General features: G+C 48.3%; 1 protein-coding gene across 1 annotated transcript in view; it reads right to left on the bottom strand.

The window, feature by feature from the left end:
- Window positions 1-24,709, bottom strand: part of ZAN (zonadhesin) — a 40,452-nt gene that overhangs the window by 8,454 nt on the left and 7,289 nt on the right. The window contains exons 10-33 of the mRNA XM_049905053.1: window positions 24,180-24,442; window positions 23,796-23,877; window positions 21,734-23,311; window positions 20,191-20,375; window positions 17,155-17,296; window positions 16,855-16,971; window positions 16,159-16,283; window positions 15,711-15,856; window positions 14,895-15,038; window positions 14,161-14,268; window positions 13,891-14,060; window positions 12,698-12,900; window positions 8,163-8,304; window positions 7,572-7,819; window positions 7,154-7,334; window positions 6,695-6,806; window positions 6,207-6,301; window positions 5,701-5,877; window positions 5,115-5,323; window positions 4,692-4,836; window positions 3,991-4,238; window positions 3,727-3,891; window positions 3,446-3,573; window positions 2,787-3,082 (exon numbers count right to left, since the gene is read on the bottom strand). Coding sequence (XP_049761010.1) covers window positions 2,787-3,082; window positions 3,446-3,573; window positions 3,727-3,891; window positions 3,991-4,238; window positions 4,692-4,836; window positions 5,115-5,323; window positions 5,701-5,877; window positions 6,207-6,301; window positions 6,695-6,806; window positions 7,154-7,334; window positions 7,572-7,819; window positions 8,163-8,304; window positions 12,698-12,900; window positions 13,891-14,060; window positions 14,161-14,268; window positions 14,895-15,038; window positions 15,711-15,856; window positions 16,159-16,283; window positions 16,855-16,971; window positions 17,155-17,296; window positions 20,191-20,375; window positions 21,734-23,311; window positions 23,796-23,877; window positions 24,180-24,442 — 5,409 coding nt within the window. The remainder of the gene's footprint in view (window positions 1-2,786; window positions 3,083-3,445; window positions 3,574-3,726; window positions 3,892-3,990; window positions 4,239-4,691; window positions 4,837-5,114; window positions 5,324-5,700; window positions 5,878-6,206; window positions 6,302-6,694; window positions 6,807-7,153; window positions 7,335-7,571; window positions 7,820-8,162; window positions 8,305-12,697; window positions 12,901-13,890; window positions 14,061-14,160; window positions 14,269-14,894; window positions 15,039-15,710; window positions 15,857-16,158; window positions 16,284-16,854; window positions 16,972-17,154; window positions 17,297-20,190; window positions 20,376-21,733; window positions 23,312-23,795; window positions 23,878-24,179; window positions 24,443-24,709) is intronic.

Raw genomic sequence — 24,709 nt, 5'->3', positions numbered from 1 at the left:
TCCACAAAAAAAACTACACATGTTTATAGCAGCTTTATTCATAATTGCCAAAAATTAGAATCAACCACAATGTCACTTGAAAGGGGAATGGATAAACCAACTGTGGTACATCTATGTGATGGAATATTATACAGCAATAAAAAGAAACGAACTATCAAGCCACGAAAAGGCACAAAGGAACCTTAGATGCAGATAGCTAAGTGAAAGAAGTCAGTCTGAAAAGGCTATATATTGTATGATTCCAACTATATGACATTCTGGAAAAGATGAAACTATGGAGACAGTAAAAAGATCAGTGGTGGTCAGGGATCTGGGAAGGAGGGATGAATAGGTGGAGCATTTGTAGGGCAGTGAAACTATTCTGCATGATACGGTAATGGTGGATACACAACTTTATGCATTTGTTAAAACCCATAGAACTGTACAACACAAAGAGTGAACCCTGATGTCAGCTATCGACTTTAGTTAATGCATCAGCATTGGTTCGTCAACTATAACAAATGCACCACACTAAGTAAAATGTTAATAATAAAGAAAATTGGGAGTACGGAGAAAGGATATATAAGAATTCTTTGTGTTCTGAGCAATTTTTCTGGGAACCTAAAACTGCTCTAAAAAATAAATTCTATTAAACATAATAAACTGCAAAATACTAGTATGCTACCATTCATGAGAAAATAAATATATAGATTTATGTGTTTGTACATGCATAAATAAAAGATCACTGGAAGAAAACCCAGCTGCTGCTAAGAGCAGGTACCTTGGCAGGCTGGGAACTAGGCAGACTGAGGTCAGGATGGGAAGGAGACTTTCCATTGGGTATCTTTTAATACTTTTTAGTTTTGAACCATGTGAATGTATTATGGACTAAAAACAATTTAATCGTTGTTCGAAAATTTTAAAGATTCTGAAATTAGATAGTGGTGATGGTTGTATAGCCTTACATATATACTAAAAACCACTGAATTGTACACTTTTAAAAGGGTGAATATGATGGTATATGAATGACATCTCGAAAATTATTTTTTCTAAGGAAAGATCTTCGGAAGGAGGCCTACGGATCTACCTGGAAGGGTGCAGAGCAGTGAATTACTTTATACGGCTCTTCTGGCCATAGCCTTTGTAACTCCTACCAAACGACTAGGTGGGACTATGCAAATGAAGTGCTTGTGGCCCATCAAGGGGATTGAACAACTTGCTAATAATGCAGATACGGTTCTTGACACCCTTGTGAGGGTAGGACCATGAAAATAAGACGTATGGAACTCTAAGGAGGTGATTGGGCAGTTTTGCCATCTTGCTAGGCTTAAAATGAGCTCTCCCAGAGGCAGACAGGGGGACCTCATGACCATCAAGAAAGAAGAGCTGGGAGTGGAGCAAGTCCTTTGGATCCAGGATCCCCGTGCTGAGAAACTCCTGGAACCAGGAGTCCCAGAGAAAGTGAGAGCTGTAACACTGAAGATAGCAAGAAGCAGTGGCAGAGGCAGCAGAACCAGGAGACCAGCAGCACAGCCCGATGGGTGTGCTGACCCACAGAGCAAGAGAGCTGAGCGCCTTCAGGCAGGAGGCTTGCTAGCAGAGTTGGGTGCCTCTGGGCACTGGACGGACTTAGGTTCTCTGACCTGTGACCCACCAGCAGGAGATGAGGCAGTGGATGTGCCGTCCCACAGAGGGAGAGAGCTGAGCGCCTTCAGGCCACGGTTTCCAGGTGGAGTGGGGTGCCTCTGGGCACTTAATGTCAGAGCTAAAAGAGCTTCATAACACTTGCTTGAGCATGGCAGAGGCCAGGCCGAGGGGCCAAAGGCCAGGGAGAGAGGCTTGCCTGTAGCACGACCGAGAAGAGGTTGTCCTGATCGAAGAACTGTATCCTGAGGGTTCCTGAACCTGAATTGTACACTGTTACTTCCCTAACAAACCCCATAACTGTGGGTATGGTCTGTGAGTTCTGTATGACCATTGCAATGAATTATAGAACCCAGCAGAGAAGTAGAGAGTGCTGTGAGAGGGATGGTTGGTGTCAAAATTAGAAAAAAGGTTGGAGAGAGGAAGTATGGCTGATCTCTGTCTCATAGGAATCAGCCTTGGGCTGTTGATCTTGATTCTCCTTCTTATTTGTGAAGTTAGTTGAGGAGGTCAGGTGCCTCCACCATGCCATTTTTACAAGGGGAGAAGACAGAAGAGCTTTCCAGGCACAGGGAACAGTGCATATAAAGGCAAGGAGGTGTGGGAAGGCAGTGGGAATGTTGGGTGCAGGCTGATGTGAAGATGGACATTCACTTGGACTTAATCTTGCAGGCAATAGCCATGCAGGGGAGCAACCCAATCATATTTCCTTTGGAAAGACAGCGTTGGCAAAGGAGTCAATGAGCAGCAGCCAAGAGGCAGTCCTGGTGGCAGCAGTACTGGTGAAGAGGTTACTGGAAAGAGCACATGTGAGGGAGACAACACGGTCAGACTAGGTTAGAAGCAACTGGAAAGGAGAGAAGGAGAGCCTTAAGGGATACACAGAAACAAGATTTAGAGCGTTTCTGAGGTGACCATAAAATCAAACCCATTGCCATCAAGTTGATTCTGACTCATAGAGACCCTATAGGACAGAGTAGAAACGCCCCATAAGGTTTCCAAGGCTGTAAATCTTTACGGAAGCAGACTGCCACATCTTTCTCTCAAGGAGTGGCTGGTGGGTCCAAACCATTGACTTTGCAGTTAGCAGCTGAGCGCTTTAACCACTGTGCTACCAGGGCTTCTGAGGCGACCATAGGGGACGTATTATAGGGGACACTCACGGCAGAAGCTATTGTTTCTCCAAAATGGAGGCGTAAGCCCCTGGGCCTGGCAGGCGACTCCAAAGGCTTGCAGAGCATCACAGATGGCACGGTTTTCACCTCTAAACTCACAGAGATTGTAGGTACAGCCAATCAGGAAGGGTTTGGGGACCACTTGGGTGGCACATTCAGACCAGCCAGAACCCTGAAAGGCTGCTTGGCATTGCTGCTGGGCCCTCACTAGGTCATCTGGCTTGCAGTTCGTATTCGGGTTCTCCCGGTGTTCTAGCCGAGCCTCCCGGTCATCTCGTTGGCAACTGGGAAGGGAAAGGGGTAAGCACAGGCCAGCCACTGCCCTACCTATGAAAACGATTTGGGTCAAAGACCCTGGGAGAACTATCGACTACTCCCAACCCTGTTTCTTCTCACTGGGAAACCTGTCCCAGCTCTGACCAACCTTCCATGGTAGCCTCAGTCTCCTTCCAAGTTTTGAAGCAAAGAAGGGAAGACTGTCATGTTTCCCCAAATAGGGTCCAGCAACTCTGGAACCCAGAAGCCATCCCCCTTCAAATTATATACATAAAGGAATGTTCTGGTCTTCCATTCCCAGGTATGCCAGACAGTCTAGATTCCCAACTCTTGTTCCTATGAAAAGGTAGAGAGTCTTAGGTGACAATTACCTTGGATCAGAGTCATCCTTATCTTTCCAACTGTTGGCAAATTCTATGTCATTCTGGGCTAGTTCGTCATTAGGCATCATTAGTTCATCCTCTTCCTCACCATTGAAGTTTCCACACATACCACAGACCTGGGTGAGCAGAGGGATTTTCCTGTGCTGAGGAGGAAATACTAAATAACAAGGTCTTCCTCCTTTCTGGGGAGTGAGCTCTATGGTCTGGGAGGATGTCAATGTCCCTTCCTAGGGTACCTCCCCTCACAAAGAGCCAGATTGTGTCTTTACCTTTTGGTAATAGGCTCTGGGGATTTGGATCTCTAAGAGATGTTCGCCATCAAATTTGACCATCAGCCCAATGTAAGCACTGACCACAGTATAGATGCCATTGGCAGTAATGGTGACCCGCCGGATCTGGGTTTTTGCAGGAAGAGTGACCGGTTTGCCGTCGATCTGTGGAGGAAGGCAGGGTGTATGAGTAGGAAGAAGGACCAGGGCTCTCCCCAGAGCTCGCGTCCTCCCTCCCTGCCCTGGTTACACTGCCCAGCTTACCAGCACATGGTGGTCCTTTTGTAGGGTGATATTGTAACCACTGATGTAAATGTTGACATGGTGGAGGTAGAAAGCTGGGGTTTGGCCACCCTGCTTCTCATTCTTGGCACTGATCTTGAAGAAAGGCAGCTCCCTGTTGGGGTGGCACACTTGTACCAGGATGTAAGTACAGGTACCCCTGAAGGAATGATAACTGCCATCGAAGCTCACGTAGTTGGGGTCACCTGAGACATGGCACACTCCCATACCTGTGAGGAGAGAGAGAGAAATGGCTGAGGAAGGGCCGAACTCTGGAGGGAAAAGGATCCATAGGGAGGTGGCTTTGAGTTCTCCCTGGATGTGGAGGATGTGGTAGAGGCCAGAGAGCCTCAAAAAGGAAGGAAGACAAAGTTCAAGAAAAGAATCAAGGTACAAGAACTGGGGGGGGAGGTGGGGGAGGTGAGGGGCAGTGAGGCTTGGGGGTAGAGGGGATGTGGTTTTGCCAGGGAGAGATTTATAACACTCCACCTAAGGGTCATGGACATGACAGGAGAACAATGGGTAAACCTCAAGGAGCTCTTCCTAGCAGTGGGAAAGATGACTTCAGTACAGTTGGGTTACCAACCTGAGTGCCAGAGAAGGCAGAAAGGCTGTGGGAGGTATGGACGGAGTTCATCTTGGTGGCCTTGGGGTTCCTCGGCAGTGCTCCCCCACCCTCCTACCTGAGGCCCTGCAGCGGAGGAGCCCATCAAGGGGCCAGCACATCTGGTTGGGGCTACAGCTGGTATGGCTGCAGGAGATGTTGTTGTGGCTGGAGCAGGTGCAAAGCCTGGAGCAGGTGCTATCTGCGTACCAGCGCTCCCCGACCTGTGGAGCATGGGGGTCAGGAAAGCCAACAGACCTTTGGAAGCTGGAGATGGATGGAGGCTCCCAAGACCTTCTTGGGGCTTACTTTACTTGGTTGCCCTCCTCCATCTCAGCCCTTCTCAGCCTTTTGGCCTCTAGGCTTGCTCTTCAACCCATCAGACTGGCCTACCCTACCCCTTTTTGGGCTCTGAGCCCTCCTGCCCCCTTGCCTGGGCTTGTCCTGCCCCCACACTTGCGGAACTGGAAAGGGAGGACACCTGCCGTGCCCGTCCTCTCACCGGGTGGTAGGAGCCCTGCCGGTCAGTGCAGCCACACTGGCTGAGGGGCACACAGGAGGTCCCGCTTAGAACATGGCCTTTCTGGCACTCACAGCCTTCAGCACAAGGCAGTGTGGCTGGGCAGTCTGTTGGAGTGTCCAGGCTGAGGCAGGTGGCTGGGCAGGGGCTGGTACAGGGGCTGTAGCTGCTGCCGGACGGGCACTTCAGAGCTAAGAAGAGAGACCGCATCAGGAAGGGCAGGGTGGCATTTCCAGCTCCCTGGCCTTGGGGGGTACCAGGAGTTACTGGGAGTTGAAAGAAAAGAAAGGGAACAGAGCTGGCCCAGGGAAGAGGGCAGTAACCAAATGGGGGCAGAACTTTTGGGTGGGGTGAGAACAGACAGAGAAGGTTCCACTGCAGGGAGACAAGTGGAGGACGGGGGTAGGGCTTGGAGAAAGACTAGAGAGTGGAGAGGAGGGTCCCATGAGGGTGCAGAGGGCCAGGCTGTGAAGGGAAAAGCAGAGGGGCAGAATGTGGGAAAAGAAAGAGAGGGCAGGGGGCTAGGGGATTCCTCCAGGCTGTGGGAGCAGGTGGTCAGGTCACTCACGGCAGAAGGTACTATTCCTCCAGGCAGGGGGCCGACCAGCCTGGGCGCAGAGGGCCGCATAGGCCTGCAGGGAGCGGCATAGGGTCAGGGTGTCACCCTGGGTCCCACACTGCCCATACACACAACTGTTGAAGCTGGGATGCGGGGACACCACCGCATGGCACTGGGAAAAGGGTCCTGGAGGGTGAGACAACACAGGTGTGAGACAGAAGTGTGGGCCAGGGAGGGGAGCAGGCCCACGCAGCTTCTCTGGGGCTAATTCTACATCCATTTCAGTCAAAACTCCTATTTACTGAGAACCTACTGTCTGTGACACAAAGAAGGACTAATCAGTAATAGTCCCCAAGAAAGCGACCCCCTGTCCCAACATTTCCTTTTGCCTTCTTCCTGACTTTTTCCTATTCCTGTTTCATGCCTCATACTCTTTCTTCCTTGATGACCAGTCTCCCTCCTTTGTCTCCTGTTCTGGGGGGAGGAGAAAGGGACCAGGAAGGGGTGTGGCTTACCCTGAGGGCTGATTAAGATCTCACAGTTCTTATTCCAGCCGTCTGCCACATCTTTCCCTGGGCAGCTAGGGGACTTGCCACCAGCAACAAAGCAACTGAATGAAGAGAGAAGGATAGAAACCTAGGGCTGCAGGAACCTTCTAAAAAGCAGAGGCAAAGTGTAGAGGGGAAACAGGGAGGGGAATGGGGATGGGGAAGAGAACAAAATGGCAACCTCAAGTAGGAAGGCCAACAAATGCAGCAGGAAGGGAAAAGGTTAGATCTCAGGGTAGACTTCCCAAGAGGGTTCTCCAAAAGGGTAGGTCATTTAGCATTGGAAAAATCAACAGGCATGGACGTGGGAAGTTGGAATAACTTTCCACCAGTTCCAATCTCAGAGAGAGCAGGAGGAAAGCTAGCACAAATGGAGTGGGAATGCACAGGGCACATCTTTAGGCTGCTCTGTAATGCCCAGCTCCCCATCCTTGGCTCCCCAGGTCCCTACTTACCCAGGTTCAGAGGCAGAAGATAACACCCAGGCTGCGCCCAGTTGGACAGAGCTGTCTGCTGGCTTTCTATCTGGGCGCAGATTGTCATCCAAGCTGTTGTTGTTGTAGTTCCCTGGAGGAGGGAGAAATTAGCAGAGGCAGCAGAGGTACCCACCAGCGACCCAGCTCCAGTACTTCAGTCCTCCTCACCCTTCACTCAGCATATTAAGGTTAACCCTCTCAGCTTCCCTCATGCGCAATGTCCTCACCAACTCTTCAGTTGACAAGCACTTAAACCAAAAAACCAAAACTGTTGCCATCGAGTCAACTTTGATTCATAGCAACTCTATAGGACAGAGTAGAACTGCCCCATACAGTTTCCAAGGAACAGCTGGTGGATTTGAACTGCCAACCTTTTTGGTTAGCAACCAAGGTGACTAGGATTAGAGCCTGGCTCCTGCAGGTGCCCAGGAGACTCACCACACAGCCCGCAGACCCGACCAGCGAGGGAGGAGGGCACTGTCACGTCTACCAGGTGGTTCCCGTCATATCGAACCCGAAGCCCGAAGTCCGTTCGGAGAAGGATAAACAAGCCACTGAGCCCCACACTCATTCGGCCTTCAGCAAGCCACAGAGGCAGGGACACCCGGCGATCATTCAGCTACAGAAGCAGGGAAGGCATAGCTGGGGCATCAGAAAGGAACTTGGGACAAGAGTAGTGAGGGCAAAAACATGAGCGCAGGAGGGAGGTGGCGGGGGTTTCACAGCCGGAGGAGGGAGGCCAAGAAACAGGTGCTCTCAGAAGCCAGACAGGTAGGTGTGTGAGCAGGAAGGAGCAGAGAAGAGGAGCTACTCAGGCTAGGGTAGTGTAGGGTCTAGGGAATGGGGAAACACGCACCATGACTTTTCGGCCCTTGATCAATGAGAGCCGGAGGTTGAAGACCTGCACATGGACGGCCTTGATGTAGGAGACTTCAACATTCCCACCCCGGTTCTCGTTGGTGGCGCTCACAGCGAAGTAGCTCTCTCGGGCTCCAATCCAGCAAAGCCGGGTCAGGGTGTAGGTGCAGGTGCCCATGAAGTGGTGCAGGGCTCCATCGAAGGTCAGGTAGTGGGGGTCACCTGAAGCAGTGCAGGTGCCAGTACCTAGGGAGGAGTTCAGAGACTTACTGTCCCTGAGGGACCCCAGAAAGCCCTGACTCAAAGCTGCCATCTTGGTGAGTGCACATTGGGATGGTACCCATGCCCCTCCACAGACCATTGGTTTTTCTAGAACATGTGGTCTGCTTGGCTTAGAGATGACAATGAACCTCACTCTCCGGATCCCTGAAGATGCTGCTCCTACTCTCTCTGGGGAGCAGATACTTCATGGCCCTGGTTATCCTCAGCTCTCTGGGGAGGCTGTTCTAGGGCGGGCCCATGCCCTGGCTCAAAGCTATGTGGGTGCCGCCCCACTGCCTCTCAGTCACCTTCCCCCCTCACTGCTCACCTTTAGCATGACATCCATAGGTGCCGTCCTGCAGGACACAGATCTCCTGAGGCCCACACGTCCAGCGCACACAGCGAACTTTGTTGTTGCTCTCACAGAAGCAGCGCTCCTTGCAGTCTGTTTTATACCAAGACTCCCCTTCCTAGGGGAGGGAAAAAGGGGAAAGAAGTTATTCCCAGTCCTGCTGCAATAAGCCCACTACCACTCAGATCGCTGGCCTACTCACTGGGGGGGCGTTCTTGCCATCCAGAAGCTCAGTGCTTAATTGGGAAAGTATGACATTCATTCGCTTATCATTTTTTCAGTCATCTGTTAGTTCAGTATATGAACAAATCTTTATCCATTTGTGTCATGCTAGGTGTTAGGGATTCAGTAAAGAGCAAGATAGACAATGTACCTGTCCCAACAGAACTCACAACCCAGTGGGGGACAGTAAACTAGTAAAAGTGTACTCAGATATGACATGCGCCCAAACGAGACAACCAAGGCACCCGACGGTAGTTCCCTGCCATTGACACAGACAATATGTACTTGCTAAAGAGTTTAGAAAAAATCGGAAGTTGTCAAAATGAAATGGAATGCATGAACATTGATATCTTATGCTTTCTCATTCTCGTTATGGTGGAGTCAATTCTGACTCATAGCAACCCTATAGGAAAGAGTAGAACTGCCCCATAGCTTTTCCAAGGAGTAGCTGGTAGATTTGAACTGCCGACCTTTTGGTTAGCAGCTGAATTCTTAACCACTATGCCACCAGGGCTCCATTAGTGACCTGAAATGGACTGGTATTGGCCATCTTGAATCAGACAATCATATGGTATGCTATGTCGGGAATGGTAAATTGAAGAGGAATGGCATTACATTCAAGGTCAGAAAGAAAATTTCAAAATCTATCCTGAAGTACAATGCTGTCAGTGATAGGATAATATCCATACATCTACAATGAACACCAGTTAATACAAGCATTATTCAAATTTATGCACCAACCACTAATGCCAATGATGAGGAAATGGAAGATTTTTACCAACTTTTTTCTTTCTGCAGTCTGAAATTGATCAAGCATGCAATCAAGAGGCATTGATAATTACTGGTAATTGGAATGCAAAAGTTGGAAACAAAGAAGAAGGGTTGGTAGTTGGAAAATATGGCTTTGGTGATAGAAATGATGCCAGAGATTGCATGACAGAATTTTGCAAGACCAAAAATTCTTCATTACAAATACCTTTTTTCACCAACATAAACAGTGACTATACGTATGGACTTCACCAGATGGAATACACATCTGTGGAAAGAGACGATGGAAAAGCTCAATATCATTAGGCAGAACAAGGCCAGGGGCTGACCGTGGAACAGACCATCAACTACTCATTTGCAAGTTCAAGTTGAATCTGAAAAAAATTAGAACAAGTACACAAGAGCCAAAGTGTGACCTTAAGTATATTCCACCTGAATTTAGAGACCATCTCAAGAATAGATTTGATCATTAAACACTAATGACTAAAAACCAGACAAGCTGTAGAATGACATCAAGGACATCATCTATGAAGAAAGCAAGAGGTCATTAAAAAGACAGGAAAGAAAGGAAAGACCAAAATGAATGTCAGAAGAGGCTCTGAGACTTGCTCTTGAACGCTGAGTAGCTGAAGTGAATGGAAGAAATGATGAAGTAAAAGAGCTAAACAAAAGATTTCAAAAGGCAGCTTAAGAAGACAAAGTATTATAATGAAATGTGCTAAGATCTAGAGTTAGAAAACCAAAAGAGAAGAACATGCTTTGTGTTTATTAAGCTGAAAGAACTGAAGAGAAAATTCAAGCCTGGAGTTGCAATTTTGAAGGATTCTACAGGGAAAATATTAAATGATGCAGGAAGCATCAAAAGAAGATGGAAGCAATACAGTTACTGTACCAAAAAGAATTGCTTGATGTTCAATCATTTCAGGAGGTAGCATATGATCAAGAAGCGATGGTGTTGAAGGAAGAAGTCCAAGCTGCATTGAAGGCTTTGGCAAGAAACAAGACTCCAGGAATTGACGGAATACCAATTGAAATGCTTCAGCAAACAGATGCAGCACTGGAAGTGCTCACTCATCTATGCCAAGAAATTTGGAAGACAACTATCCTGTCAACCAGCTGCAAAAGATTCATATTTATGCCCATTCCAAAGAAAGATGATCCAACAGATTTTGGAAATTATCAAATATTATCATACACAAGTAAAATTTTGCTGAAGATCATTCAAAAGTGGTTGCAACAGTACATTGACAGGGAACTGCCAGAAATTCAAGACCAATTCAGAAGAGGATGTGGAACAATGGATAATATTGGTGATGTCAAATAGATTTTAACTGAAAGCAGAGAATACTAGAAAGATGCTTACCTGAGTTTTAGTGACTATGCAAAAGCATTCGACTGTGTGGATCATAACAAATTATGACTAACATTGTGAAGAATGAAAATTCCAGAACACTTAATTATGCTTATGAGGAACCTGTACATAGACCAAGAAGGGGTCCTTTGAACAAAACAGGGGAATACTACGTAGTTTAAAACCAGAAAAGGTGTACTTCAGGGTTGTATCCTTTCACCATACTTAGTTAATCTGTATAAAAAGTATGCTGAGCAAATAATCCAAAAAACTGGACTATAGGAAGAAGAATGGGGCATCAGGACTGGAGTAAGACTCATTAACAACCTGTGATATGCAAATGACACAACCTCGTTTGCAGAAAATGAAGGGGACCTGAAGCACTTACTGAAGAAGATTAAAGACTACACCCTTCAGTATGGATTAGACCTCAACATAAAAAAAACAAAAATCCTCACAACTGAGTCAATAAGCAACATTGTAATAAATGGAGAAAAGACTGAAGTTGTCCAGGATTTCATTTCACTTGGATCCACAATCAACACCCATGGAAGCAGCAGTCAAGATATCAAAAGACGCATTGCACTGGGCAAATCTGCTGCAAAAGACCTTTTTAAAGTGTTAAAAAACAAAGATGTCACTTGAAGGACTAAGGTGCGCCTGACCCAAGCCATGGTGTTGTCAATCACCTCAAATGCATGTGAAAGCTGGACAGTGAATAAAGAAGACCAGAGAAGAACTGATGGCCTTTGAATTGTGGTGTTGGTGAAGAATACTGAATATACCATGAGCTCCCAGAAGAACCAACAAATCTGTCTTGGAAGAAGTACAGCCAGAATGCTCCCTAAGAAGCAAGGATGGCAAGACTTCATCTCGCATACTCTGAACATGTTATCAGGAGGGGCCAGGCCCTGGACAAGGACATCATGCTTGGTAAGGTAGAGGGTCAGGGAAGAAGAGGAAGACCTTCAATGAAATGGATGGACATAAGGGTTGCAACAACGGGCTCAAGCATAACTACAATTGTGAAGATGGTGAAGGATGAGGCAGTGTTTCTTTCTGTTGTACATAGGGTCACTACGAGTCACAACTGACTCAATGGCACCTAACAACAACAACAACAACAGAGGAGTTTAGACAGAGAGGCTTTCTGACTTTGCTTATCAAGGAGGCTTCAAGAAGGAGGTAGCATTGTGGGGATTGCAACCAATGTCACAAAACAATTTGTGTATAAATTTTTGAATGAAAAAACTAATTTGCACTGTAAATTTTTACCTGAAGCACAATAAACTTTAAAAAACGGACAGAAAAGGGAGGGAAAAAAAAAAAGAGGCAGGATTTCAGCAGGGCCTGGAGGGAGATGAAGGATTCCAATAGGCAGACATGGCTGGGAGGCAGACCAAGGTGAAGAGGGGCTGGCAAAATGGCAAAAGTGGGAGAAGAGCAAGGTGTGGACCCAGAGCACTAGGTGGGCCAGACTAGAATGGGGGTGGGGCACAGAGCAGGAGAGCTGAGAGAAAGTCCCATAGTGGAGGGCATCCAGGGACACCAGTTCCATCTCTGGGACTTATGAGACAAGGGCACAGATGAGGAGCTGGCTCAGTGCTGCCTCTGAGAAGCCTGAAAACAGGGGCCAAGGAAAAGGCTGAGGTCCTTTAGGGGAAAGAGACCCTTAGGAGGAGAGGAGAGGGGGTTTGGAAGGAGCACAGATGAGATACAGAAACACAGAGCAAAAGGACCCCATTTGAAGCCAAAGGCAGGAAAGATGGAGGATAGGGAGCCAGGGGTCTCAAGTTCCGCAAGCCAAAAAACAAAAACAAAACTGTTGCCGTGGAGTGGATTCCGACTCATAGCGACCCTATGGGACAGAGTAGAACTGCCGCATAGGGTTTCCAATGAGCAGCTGGTGGATTTGAACTGCTGAGCTTTTGGTTCTGTAAGACGGTTGAAAAACAGCTGTGCTGGCATGCAACCCCTTTCTGCGTGAGGAGAAAGAAGGAAGTTGGCTCTGAGCCAGAGTGTTCTTAATCCCAGCCCTAAATCACCTGGTTGTTTCCCTGGCCGCCTCTCTCCTGCCTCTCTCCCTTGCCCAGGGTGTTCTCTCAGATTTCAGAACAGGAAGGAGTCCTTTCTGGCGTCAGGGATGAGAGGACCACCTCCAGCTGCTTACCTCAAAGTAGGCCCCTGGAGCTTGGTAGCACCCACACCGGTTTTTGGGGACACACCGGAGGCCACTGAGGACAAAGCCCGGGTTGCACTCGCAGCCCTCCACACAGCGGTCCGGGCAGGACAAGCCGGAGAGTCCTGAATGGCAGGTCTCAGGGCACGACTTGGCACACAGGGAGTACCTGCTGTTGGGTGGGCAGGCTAGAGCTGGTGGAGGGAGAAGCACAGGGGAGAAAGGGGTGAGGCAAGGCAGGGAAGGGAGAGAGTATGTTCAGAGAGCCCACCACAGAGGCTCCTGCCTGGTGCAGGAGGGCAACCAGACACGTCTCACTGACTGTCCTTCCCCCCTCTCTCATCACACTCCCCTGGTAGCTGTCATTTGCTGTCTCCTCTGTCCCACACACCCGTTTGTGACCACTTCTAAATAACTGGCTTTGCAATCAATGCTGTGGAGGATTAAGCACGCTCAGGTAGAGCCTGGGGTTAAAAGAGCCTTTGTGCTTCTTTGTCTTGCTCCCATATCAGACTGCTGCCCCAGCTTTACACACGCTCTGTTCCCAAAGTGCGGGCTAGTGGCTCTGTGCCTGGCTCATTACAGGGGGCGTGGCACCCATTCCTCCGAGTCACAGGAGTCCTCCCCCCACTCAGCTGCCCAATTTTAAGGAGAGAGAGGGGCTGGGAGTAGCATGACTGGGGTTTGTTCCCTAGGCCCAGAGAAACGTGTCTCCAGGAACCTGACCAAGTGTCCTCCAGGAACCTGACCAAGCTTTGGGGCCAAAGGGCCACCACAGACCTCAGTGTGAGCAGACTGACCAAGGGCAGATGAGCCTCACGGTGTTGCTTCCGGGACCCAAAGACCAAGGAAATGGAGCAGTCCCAGTGCATCCCACACAGCATGTGTTTGGACTGCGTGTATGGCTTTGGTGACTTGGGCACACAGAGAAATCTATACACATTCACTCCACACAGCCTCTTGTCACTCAGAAGGCTTTCTGAGTTCTCAAGTGTCTTTGTGGATTTCTCAGTGGGAGTTAATTCACGCTACAGTTTTCACTGTCTTTGTGTGAACGTGAAGGGGTTCGGCTGGGCAATGTCCAAGGTCGAGCTAACACACATGCTACTTCCCGGGACTCCGCTCATGTCTGTGTCTGAAGGAAGGGGTCCTGCACCCTCTCCCCTGTTCTTGGCACAACTCACGGCAGAACTGGGGGCTTCTCCAGGGCTTCACCATGAGGCCAGCAGCCTGGCAGGTCTCCGTCAAGGCCGCCATCTGGGCACACAGCATCTGCTGCAGCCCCTGAAAGTTGCACATGTCAAACAAGCAGTTCTCGTAGTAGAAAAAGGCCTTGAGGTGAGGCAGACATGCTCTGAGAGGAGAGGCAGAGTCAGATGGAATGAGGAGGCAGACGCTCGTGTGACCCCAGGCCCCAAGTTGCCCTGCACAGCCTTTTCTGCTCGCCTTCATACCCAAATATTCCATTGGGGTCAATGAGCCGTCCACAGAACTCTGGCCCCAGTAGGCTGTTATGCAAAGCTGAGTCACAAGATGGGGGACTTGCCGGGTTCCTATGGCACCTAGAAGAGACCCACCCCAAATCCACTAAGAGCCAAGGCTTGCATCCAGCTGTGGCCCTAATCCAGCTATTGGTGAGGCTAAAATAATCATCTCATGGCTCTCGGCAACTCCTGGTGGAGAATATTTGAACACCAAATCCTAGGGGAGGAGGAAAAGCCTGGCAGCCTTCAGAGACTGGCAAGAAGGGGGCTGGGCTTCTCGGAAAGGCTTAGGCTTGAGTACAATCATTGGTAGAGACCCTGGGTGGTACACGCTCAGCTGCTAACCAAAAAAGTTGGAGGTTCGAGGTCACCCAGAGGCACCTCAGAAAAAAGGCCTTGGCGATCTACTTCCAAATAAATTAGTCACTGAAAACCCTATGAACACAGTTCTACTCTGACACACATGGGGTCAGCATGATTTCGAATCAACTTGACAGCAGTTGAATCAATGGAGGGTATGAGAGGGATGGTAATGGGTTCTTGAACTTGAGAGGGGAATGGAGCTGGGAGAATTACAGAAGGTAGGGGGATAGACAAGAGTACAGAGGAGAAAGAATACTTGGATCTTAAAAGGGCAAAGGAGCAGGAGGGCAGAAACAAGATGCGGAGCCCACCTAGACCACCCAGGAAGGGTCCTCACTCACTCCTTATCCTCATCCCCGGCTATCTGCCAGCTGTTCCCAAGCTCCTCATCGTCCAGTGCTAGGTTGCCATCCGGTTTCTTATTGTCGTTGCTGCTGTCACCATCATAGTTTCCACAGAAACCACAGAGTTGGCCAAAGTAGGTGCTACCAAGGACAGGAGGAGGTGTAATGGGGAAAAAGAACCAGTCATTTGAGGGCCCACAAGCAGACAGCAGCGTGAGCTGGGTGAGTCAGGGAACGGAATTAAGAGATTCCAACCCTGAACAAGGATCCCATGCCAGACACCAGGCCCACGAGGACTTAGCAGGCCTCACCCTCCTCCCCAAGGCACCTTCACAGTCTCTGTTTCCCCTTCTGCTCATACCCCATCTTCCAGCCATCATAAACCTCTTGCTGGCCCTAAAACACATGAGTTTCTTTTTGCATTCATGTTCACTGTTCTTGTAATGTCTTTCTTTCCCTTGTTTGTCCCTCTACAGAATAGCCCTTCCTTGAAGACTGGAATCAAGTGACCACTCTTCTGAAAGCCCATCAGGGCCTATCAACAACTCCTTTCTAGCACATTCCCAAAGCATTGTGTGTACATCCTGATATTATCACCCCGCTCTGAGACCATTTCCTCCTGTCTGCTCAGCCTAAAGGAGGAGGGCTCCCATAGTATTCCCTCTCCTCATGTTGAGCTAAGTGCTTTGTACCCGTTGGGAGGTTGATAAATGATTGAAAATTGTTAGGCACGTGGAAGCAGAATAGAAGGGGAAGGAACTGGAAGGGTCCTGGAAGAGAGGAGGCAGCTGCCTTGTTGGGTCATCCCCTTACCTGGGCACAGTCACATACAGTTGCTGGTCGCCATCCCACCTCACCCGTAAGCCAAATGCTGTTTGCAGTTCCACAAATCGCCCACTTTGAGTCAAGAAGGTATCTTGAAAAGGCATAGCTGGGAGGGTGATTTGGTGGCCTCCAACCTGGAAGGCATGGCAGAGGCAGGAGACAGAGAGACAACCTGGAGGTCAAGGAGAACCCCAAACAGATTCTACATTCATGGCTGGGAGGCAGAACATTCTCCATGGCAATCAAACCTTTCCCATTTAGAGTGGTTTGGAGGTCACAAAGATCTTTCACCATCATTATTTTATTTTACTTAAGCCCATCCCTAAGAAGGTTTGAGGGCTGAAGGAACTGGCAAGTACAAGGCCACAGCAGCCCACAGGAGGAGGCCACAGCCAGGCCGGTGGCCCTGGCAGGGATGGTGGAGGACGGGACTCACCAGCGTGCGTCTGCCCTTGAGCAGGGTGATGGTGGTCTGGGCGAGGGTCACATAGACTTTGTTCAGACAGGAGACGCCTTCCTGTCCTTGTTCCTCATTCTTGACTGTCACCCTGAAGTATGGGTCTGGGTGGGAAGAGGGATAAAGAGAACCCAGAGATTCATTCAACAAGCATTCCTGGGTGCCCACTGTAAGCTGGGCCCTGAGTCTGGCACAGAGGGGATAAAGGCCATAGAGACATGGGCCCTGCAGTTCAATAGGGGAGGCAGGACACAAACATGCCCATTGGGCATAACGTCTCCTCACTCCCAGAACAGCCTCTAACTGTGAGCTGCCTATCTGTCTTCACCTGGGGGGACTGGGATATCCTTGGGAGCTGGAGTGTCTGTGCTACTTCTTTGGTGTCTTTCACAGTGGTCACCAAGATGCCAGGCACACAGCAGTCCCGCAATAAAAGTTTGCCAAGGAAGCAACTGATGAAGAGAAGCAGGCTCAACTGCATTCTCCCCACTAGCCGGTCTGGTCCTGAGAAAGTTCCTGCTGCTGGGGTGGACCTCTCAACCCTTACCTTCTAGAAGACCTTGCCCCCATCTTGCCTCTTTCCTCCCATTTGCTTCTGCCACTGGGCTCCCAGGATCAGCAGTTCTGACCTCAGACAATTCACTCAGGGCATGGAAGGCATCTCCAGGGCCCTACCTGTTGAGTTGTCACAGGGATGCGTCAAGATGTAGGTGCATTTGCCCATGAAGCTAAAGTGCCTTCCGTCAAAGGTGAGATAATGAGGGTCTCCGTAAGCCAAGCAGGTCGCAGTGCCTGCCAAAGGGAGAAAGGGAGACACATGAAGCTGGCTCCACCACCCTACCAGGCTGGGTCCCACATCCCACTTCACCCACCCAGTGACACTCCCCAGCTCCTCTGGTCAAGGGAAGGATTAGGGCCCTGGTGTCACACCACTGACGAGCGGTAGACAGAGGTAGCATGAAGGAAGGATCTCACCATAGGGGTGGCATCCGTACTGGCTGTTCTGCAGTTGACACACTTTGTGTGTCCCACACTGAGAGGCCTGGCACTCCAGGTGACTTCCAGATGAGCAGCGGCAATGCTCTGTGCAGTTGGGGCTGAACCACTCTGCCCCGGACTGGGAGCAAGGATTCCAAGTCACACACTGTACCTCTTGGGACCCTTTCCCCTTCTCCTCCACACCGTGCCAGGAGAGCAGATGCTCAGACCATGCACAGACCTCACCTTACAGACCTCACCTTGCTCATACTCTTCCCACCATCTACCAGATACCCCATCCTACCACAGTACATTTGCACACACTGTTCTCTCATCTTGGAATGCTCTTCTCTCCCATCTTTCTAAATCATTCCTTTCACAACCAGCAGAACTCACTCAAAGGTCACTTTCTTAGGAAGACTCCCAAACCTCCCTAACTAGGTCATCCTCATACCTCTGGGTACCCTTCCTTCAGAGAACTTACTAGAGTTGCACCTTTACATTTATTTTTGTGATCGTTTGACTGTGAGCACTCTGTGTAAGGTACCATGTCTGTCTGCTCACCATCTTGGCCCCAATGTGTAGCACAGTGCCTAGCAGAGTATTCTCATTCAATAAATGCTTATTGAATGAAAGACAGGGCCTAGACCCAATGTGTTCCTTAATCTGAGAGCATCGTGAGGGCAAAGGCCATGTCACTTTCATAGTAACCCCAATACCAGGAGACTAGACATTTGTGGAATGCACAAATGAATATATAAGTCAATGTATGTCTCCAAGGGCAGAGGGAAGAGATGGTTGATGCTGATGGTTGTGACAGGTCTTTCTCCCCAGGCTGTGTCTGAAGCTAACCATAGCACTGCCACAGAAAGACCCAGAAGACTAGTTAAAGGGGAGCTGGAAGAGGAAGTGGCCCCGGAAAAGACAAGAAGCTCTGAACACCAGTGGAAAGAACACTCGGAGCTAGAGAAGAGGCACTGTACACTAATGAATGCTTAAAGCACTTGTAATTAATAGGTTGCATATAATATTTATCATAAGTAGCTAATAATAATAATTAGCATTTACAAGAAATGGGTATGTGTCAGAATCTAATTTCATCTTCACAACAGTCTTATGAGGTAGGAAAAGCTATTGTGCACATTTTATAGGTATGGAGACAGAATTAGAGAGGTAAGTGAACTTGTCCAAGGTCACCAAGCGAACGAGTGCTGGAGCCAGGATTCACACGTGGTTGCCTGATTCTAGAGCTCACTGTCCAGTTTGGTGTCCACCAGCCACATGTGGCTACTGAGCTCTTGAAATGTGACCAGTCCACATTGAGATATGCTGCAAGTGTAAAATGCACACTGGATTTTGAAGACTTAACATGGGGGAAAAAAAAGAATGCAGGAATAATAAAAATAATGAACCTAAGAGGTTGTTGTGAGAAAATTAAATGAGAGAATTCTTTAAAAGACCTTCACCCAATGCCTAACGCATGTTGTTGTGTGCCATTGAGTCGATTCCAACTCATAGCGACCCTGTAGGACAAAATAGAACTGTCCCACAGGGTTTCCAAGGCTGTAATCTTTAAGGGAGAATATCCTTAGGTCTTTTCTCCCGTGGAATGGCTGGTGGGTTCAAACCGCTGACCTTTGGTTAGCAGCCGAGCCCTTAACCACTGCACCACCAGGGCTCCTTGCCTAGCCCCTAGAAAAGGATAAGTAAATGTTAGCTATCACTATTACTGAGATTAAAACTGAAAGTGACTTGCATGTTACTTGGCTTTCATTTCTCATAATGTCTTCCTTAATGATAAAACTCAAGAAGCAACATGAAGAAAATCTCTGATGAATCCAAAAAGCTGAGCCAGACCTTAAATAGTCTATAACCCACATGCCCTATTTTCTAGTTCAGCTAGGAAACAAACAAAAAAAAAAGAGAATGTATTTGGGACTCTTTCACCTTCTCCACCCTGTGCCAGGAGAGAAGATACTCTCCCGTGTACATCCCTCATAAATCTGTATTGATTACACGCTGAACCAATATATTATTGGTTCGTTATTATAGTACAATACAGTACTGGTTCATTATTATATTACAATATATTATCATATGTTATTACAATTAATTAAACCTGTTCCTTTTCTCTTGTTTAATATAGTGACCGAGAAATATAAAATGACATCTGTGTGGCCTGTAGGCGATCCCTATTGAATAGCACTGGCCTGCAGCCTGGGCCCCTCCAGAGACCCAGGAGACCGACTAGGGGAGACAAGAAGAGTAACTGCCCCCTCTTTTTGACTTCTCAGGATTTTCAAGTTCCTTTGGAAGAAAAGTCCAAGGCTTTGGGGTGCTGGATTCTGCCCTGAAACATGTCAGATGTGCTACTCTGTGTCCAGCACCCTCTGTGTACAGACAAACCTTTAGGCTTTCCTCAAGATGAATATGGAGGGTCCTTTATCATATGGTTGGTCCAATCCCTAATGCATCATTAAGGCTACCATTACAGGGCAGAAAAGTATAGAAATATGAGACTCGAAGGACCACAGGATCCTGATCCTTCTCCCCAGCCTGACATTATGCCAGACCAAAAAGGATATTTAACAAATACGTGTTGTATGAGCAAAGCTGGTCATCAAAAACCCCATGCTGAATGACTCCGACACTGTGTAACTGCTGCTTTGGAGGTGACCCCCCCAGGAGCATCCCATTGATCCAAATTCACCTCACCTGGGGAATAGAGAGGGAGCCCTGGTGACGCAGTGGTTAAAGTGCTCAGCTGCTAGCCAAAAGGTCAGCGGTTCAAACCTACCAGCTGCTCCATGGGAGAAAGATGTGACAGTCTGCTTCTGTAAAAATTCACAGCCTTGGAAACCCTGTGGGGCAGTTCTACTCTGATCTATAGGGTTGGTATGAGTTGGAATCCACTCAACAGCAGTGGGTTTTTTTGTTTGTTTGTTTGGTGGAAGGGGACGGTACATGGAGCCGGAATCCAGGTATTCTGCTAGCAATTGCCCTCGGAGGATCCAGGCATCCCAGTGGTCTTACCTTGTAATAGTTGTTGTTGTAGAAGCAACTGCAGGACGAGGCTTTGATGCAGTGGGAGTGACTAAGCAAAAAGCCGGGATTACAGACACAGCCTGGCCTGCAGGGGAGCTGACAGGTGGGCTTGGGGTTCTCGCAGGTTGCTGGGCAGGCACAGGACTCGTAGTGGGCATCTGAGCGACAGGTCACTAAGGGGGAAATACAGCCTTAGTTAATCAATCCTCCACTCCACAGCCTCTCTCAGAGAGCTTTCCTCTACCCTCAAACTCAAGTTCTTCTCAAGAAGTAGGCCCGTATCAGCCATAAAAAGGAAGGAAGGAAGGAACTTTCATCCATTGTTGCTGGTAATGTAAAATGGTACAGCAGCTGTGGTAAACAGTTTGGTAGTTCCTCAAAAAACTAAGCAAGAGTTACTCTAGCAATTCCACTCTTCACTATATACCCAAAAGAATTAAAAGCAGGAATGCAAGCAGATACTTGTACACCAGTGTTCACTGTAGCATTATCCACAATAGCCAAAAGGGGGAAACAGCTTAAATGCCCATCAACAGATGAATGGACGAACAAATATAGAGCATACATACAATGGAATACTATGCAGCCATAAAGAGAAATGAAGTCCTGATACAGGCTACAACATGGATGAACATTGAAACATGCTAAGTGTAGTAAGTCAGTCACAAAAGAACAAATAGTGTATGATCCCAATGATATGAAATACCTAAAATGGGCAAGTATATAGAGACCAAAGTTTATTAGTGTTACCAGTGATGAGTGGGAGGGAGAGGGAAAGGAGGACTCATTGCTTAGGGGACACTGAGCTTCTATTAAGGGTGATGGAAAAACTTGGAAACAGTAACGGTGATGGTTGAACAACATGGCGAACATACTTAATGTCACTGAACTGTACATGTGAAAACTGTAGAAATGGCAAATGTTCTGTTAAAAAAAATTGTTTAAAAAAGGAATGAAGTATTAAATATGTTACAACATGGATGAACCTTGAAAACATTACACTAAGTGAAGAAGCTAGACCCAAAAGACCACAGATTGTATGATTCCATTTCTATGAAATGTCCAGCATAAGCAAATCTATAGAGGCAGAAAGTAGATTAGTGGCTTTTTTTTTGCAGGGCTGAGGAAAAGATAGGTGGGTGGGTGATAGCTAAAGGGTAGGGGGTTTCTTTTTGAGATGATAAAAATGTTCTAAAATTGACTGTGGCAATGGTTGCATATATCTCTAAATACACTAAAAACCACTGAATTATACAATTCAAAGGAGTGAATTTTATGTATGTGAATTATATCTCAAAATAAAAAAGGAAGAAGTAAGCCAAGTTCTTGGTTTCCAACCACCCCTACCCTCGCCCCCCCGCCCTGCTTCCCCTCACCAAGTGTAGTCTTCATAATTTCTTCTAAAGTCTCTCATAGTCTGATTCATCTCTCCTCTAAGACCGCAATTTTTCTGCCAGAAGTATCCCTTTCCCTAACTCTCTCTCCTACACTTTCTTATTTTCAGCTGTTTCCCCAATGCTCCACCTCATACCTGGAGCAGGTCTACGGGTTGCAGTGGTGCCGAGGGTTACACTGGTTGTGAAGGCACTTGGAGCAGTTGGAGTCATCGCCAAGACCATTGGCCCAGTGGGTTTGAGTGTTGGGCTGGTGTGGGCTATCATAGGAGCTGTGTGCTTTTCTGTGGGGAGGGTGAGTTTTTCCATGGGGGCAGTGGGCTCCTCAGTGGGGATAGTGGGCTTTTCAGTGGGTTTTTCAGTGGGGATGGTGGGTTCCTCAGTGGGGGCAGTGGGCTCCTCAGTGGGGATGGTAGGTTTCTCGGTGAGTTTTTCAGTGGGGACAATGAGCTTTTTAGTGGGGATGGTGGGTTTTTCTGTGGCGAGGGTAGGCTTTTCTGTGGGAAGGGTGGACTTTTCTGTAGGGAGGGTGGGTTTTTCAGTGGGTAGAGCAGGCTCCTCAGTGGGGATGGTGGGCTTTTCTGTGGGGAGGGTGGGTGTTTCTGTGGGGATTGTGGTTTGTTCTGTGGGGAAGGTGGGTGTTTCTGTGGGGATGGTGGGTTTCTCTGTGGGGATGGTAGGCTTTTCTGAGGGGATTGTGGGTTTTTCAGTGCGGATGATAGGTTTTTCTGTGGGGATGGTGGGTTTTTCAGTGGGGATGGTAGGTTTTTCTGTGGGGACTGTGGGTTTTTCAGTAGGAACAGTGGGCATTTCAGTGGGGGCAGTGGATTTTTCAGTGGAGACCATGGGTGCTTTTGTGGTGACTGTTGACTTTTCTGTGGGGATGGTGGGTTTTTCAGTGGGGACTGTGGGCACTTCTATAGGGACGGTGGGCTTTTCAGTGGAGCTGGGGAATTTTTCAGTAGGGATAGTGGGCTCTTCTGTGGGGACAGTGGACTCTTCAGTGGGGATAGTGGGTTTTTCAGTGAGGACAGTGGGTTTTTCAGTGGGGATGGTAGGTTTTTCTGTGGGGATGGTGGGCTTTTCTGTGGGGACAATGGGCTGTTCTGTGGGGACAGTGGATTTTTCAGTAGGGACAGTGGGTTTTTCAGTGGAAACAGTGGGCTCTTCAGTGGGGATGGTAGGTTTTTCAGTGGGGGTGGTAGGTTTTTCTGTGGGGATGGTGGGCTTTTCTGTGGGGACAGTGGGCTCTTCTGTGGGGATGGCTGGTTTTTCAGTGGGGATGGTAGGTTTTTCTGTGGGGATGGTGGGTTTTTCTGTAGGAACTGTGGGTGTTTCTGTGGGGTTGGTGGGTTTTTCAGTGGGGATGGTGAGTTTTTCTGTGGGGACTGTGGATCCTTCAGTGAGGATAGTGGTCTCTTCAGCGGGGGCTGTGGGTTCTTCAATGGGGGCAGTGGGCTCTTCAGTGGGGATAGTGGGTCTTTCTGTGGGAACAATGGGCTTTTCTGTGGGGATGGTGGGCTTTTCAGTGGGGGCAGTACATTTTTCTGTGGGGATGGTGGTTTTTTCTGTGGTGGTGGTGGGCTTTATAGTGGGAGTGGTACACTTTTCTGTGGGGATGGTGCTGTTTTCAGTAGGGACAGTGGGTTTTTCTGTGGGGACAGCAGGTGGTTCAGTAGCAACGGTAGGCAGAACTGGGTGTTTCACAGGAAGCACTATGGACATAGGTCCTGAAAAAAAAAATCCCTGAAGTTTAGTCAAAATCATACTACTACCCTCTTCACTCATGCCTAGTTAGAATGGGTGGGCTCAGAAGTATAACTTATTCACAACCGTTCCTCTACTCCCAACCTTCACTCACTCAACAAACAATCTGATCCTAACATATGTCAGATATTGTGCTAGGCAAGAAACACAACAAATGAATAGTAAGATATGATCCCTGCCTTCAAAATCACCATTCACTGGGTGATGCATTCTGGATCCAGCCACAAAAATTCATGGCATCAAAGTTACACTCAGTCAAGCATCCTCATGGAGTCAGGGAAGTGGAAGTGGGCAGAATATAGAAAGCTAAAGTCAGACAGGAACAGAGTCAGCAGTGTGAGAATCAAGTGCAAGAGAAGGCTCGCATTTTAAGCAACTTATAAAGATGGCATAGCCTCCTTTCCAGGGCCCTGGGTTTCATCTTACCTGGACGACAGGCCCCACGATGGATCAAGATTAAACCCACAGCAACATCAAAGGTAGTGTTGGTGCCCACGACAGCCTCCAGTATCAGCTGAAGGAAAGGAGGGAGAGAGAAGGAAAAGAGAAATGAAAATGAAGTCCTGGCAACTCAGTGTCTCTGCTGGTCCTGAAGTCTGTCCTCTGTCAAAATGGCCCCTTGTTCTGGCCTCAACAGTCCAGCCCTGCTTCTTCCCTTTCAGGAGCCAGATACCCTTCTCTATAACACTAAGTTCATCTCTTCCCTGCCCCCTTTCCAGCTTTCCATCTTCTCAGCCCTTCCTATCCCAGGCATCACGTCCCCCCTCACCAAGCCCCGCACAGACACACACACAGCCCACTCTCTCCATCTCTTACCTGCATGGGCTGTTGATGTCCTGAAGGGATGGTGATGGAGGCCTGCTGCCAGGCAGGGTTCTGAGACCCCACACGGCTCCAGAGAGAACTCATGGCACTACCTCTAGGAGTCCCCAGCAGGAGCTTGAGCATAGCACCCTCTCCAGAGCCATATATGTGGTAAGTAAACTCCACACAGATCGCCTCAAGTGCACAGAAGGACCTGCTCACTAGTCTGACAGGCTGCCTTATCTTGTCAGGCTTTAGGTAGATGTAGTGATGGTCTTCTGGACAAAAAGAGGGAATGGGCAAGATGAGAAACCTTGGCAGGACATTCCTATTGCCGCTTTAGCAACTCCTTGATTTCCAAATGGGGGTCTGAGGCAGGCACCCAAATGTCCCACATTGTAGCACTGTTTTCTGCTCATTTTGGACTTCTAACTCAAGAAGGCAAGATCAGAAAGAAAAGAAAACCAAACCAACAAATCTTTGTCAGCTCCACCAATAAACGAATTGACTGAAAATGAGACAGTAGATTTTGAAGTCTTCGG

The sequence above is a fragment of the Elephas maximus genome, chromosome 12 (assembly GCF_024166365.1).
Source record: "Elephas maximus indicus isolate mEleMax1 chromosome 12, mEleMax1 primary haplotype, whole genome shotgun sequence".
Lineage (NCBI taxonomy): Eukaryota > Metazoa > Chordata > Mammalia > Proboscidea > Elephantidae > Elephas > Elephas maximus.
The sequence above is the reverse complement of the archived record's forward strand: the minus strand, read 5'-3'. Positions and strand labels throughout refer to the sequence as shown.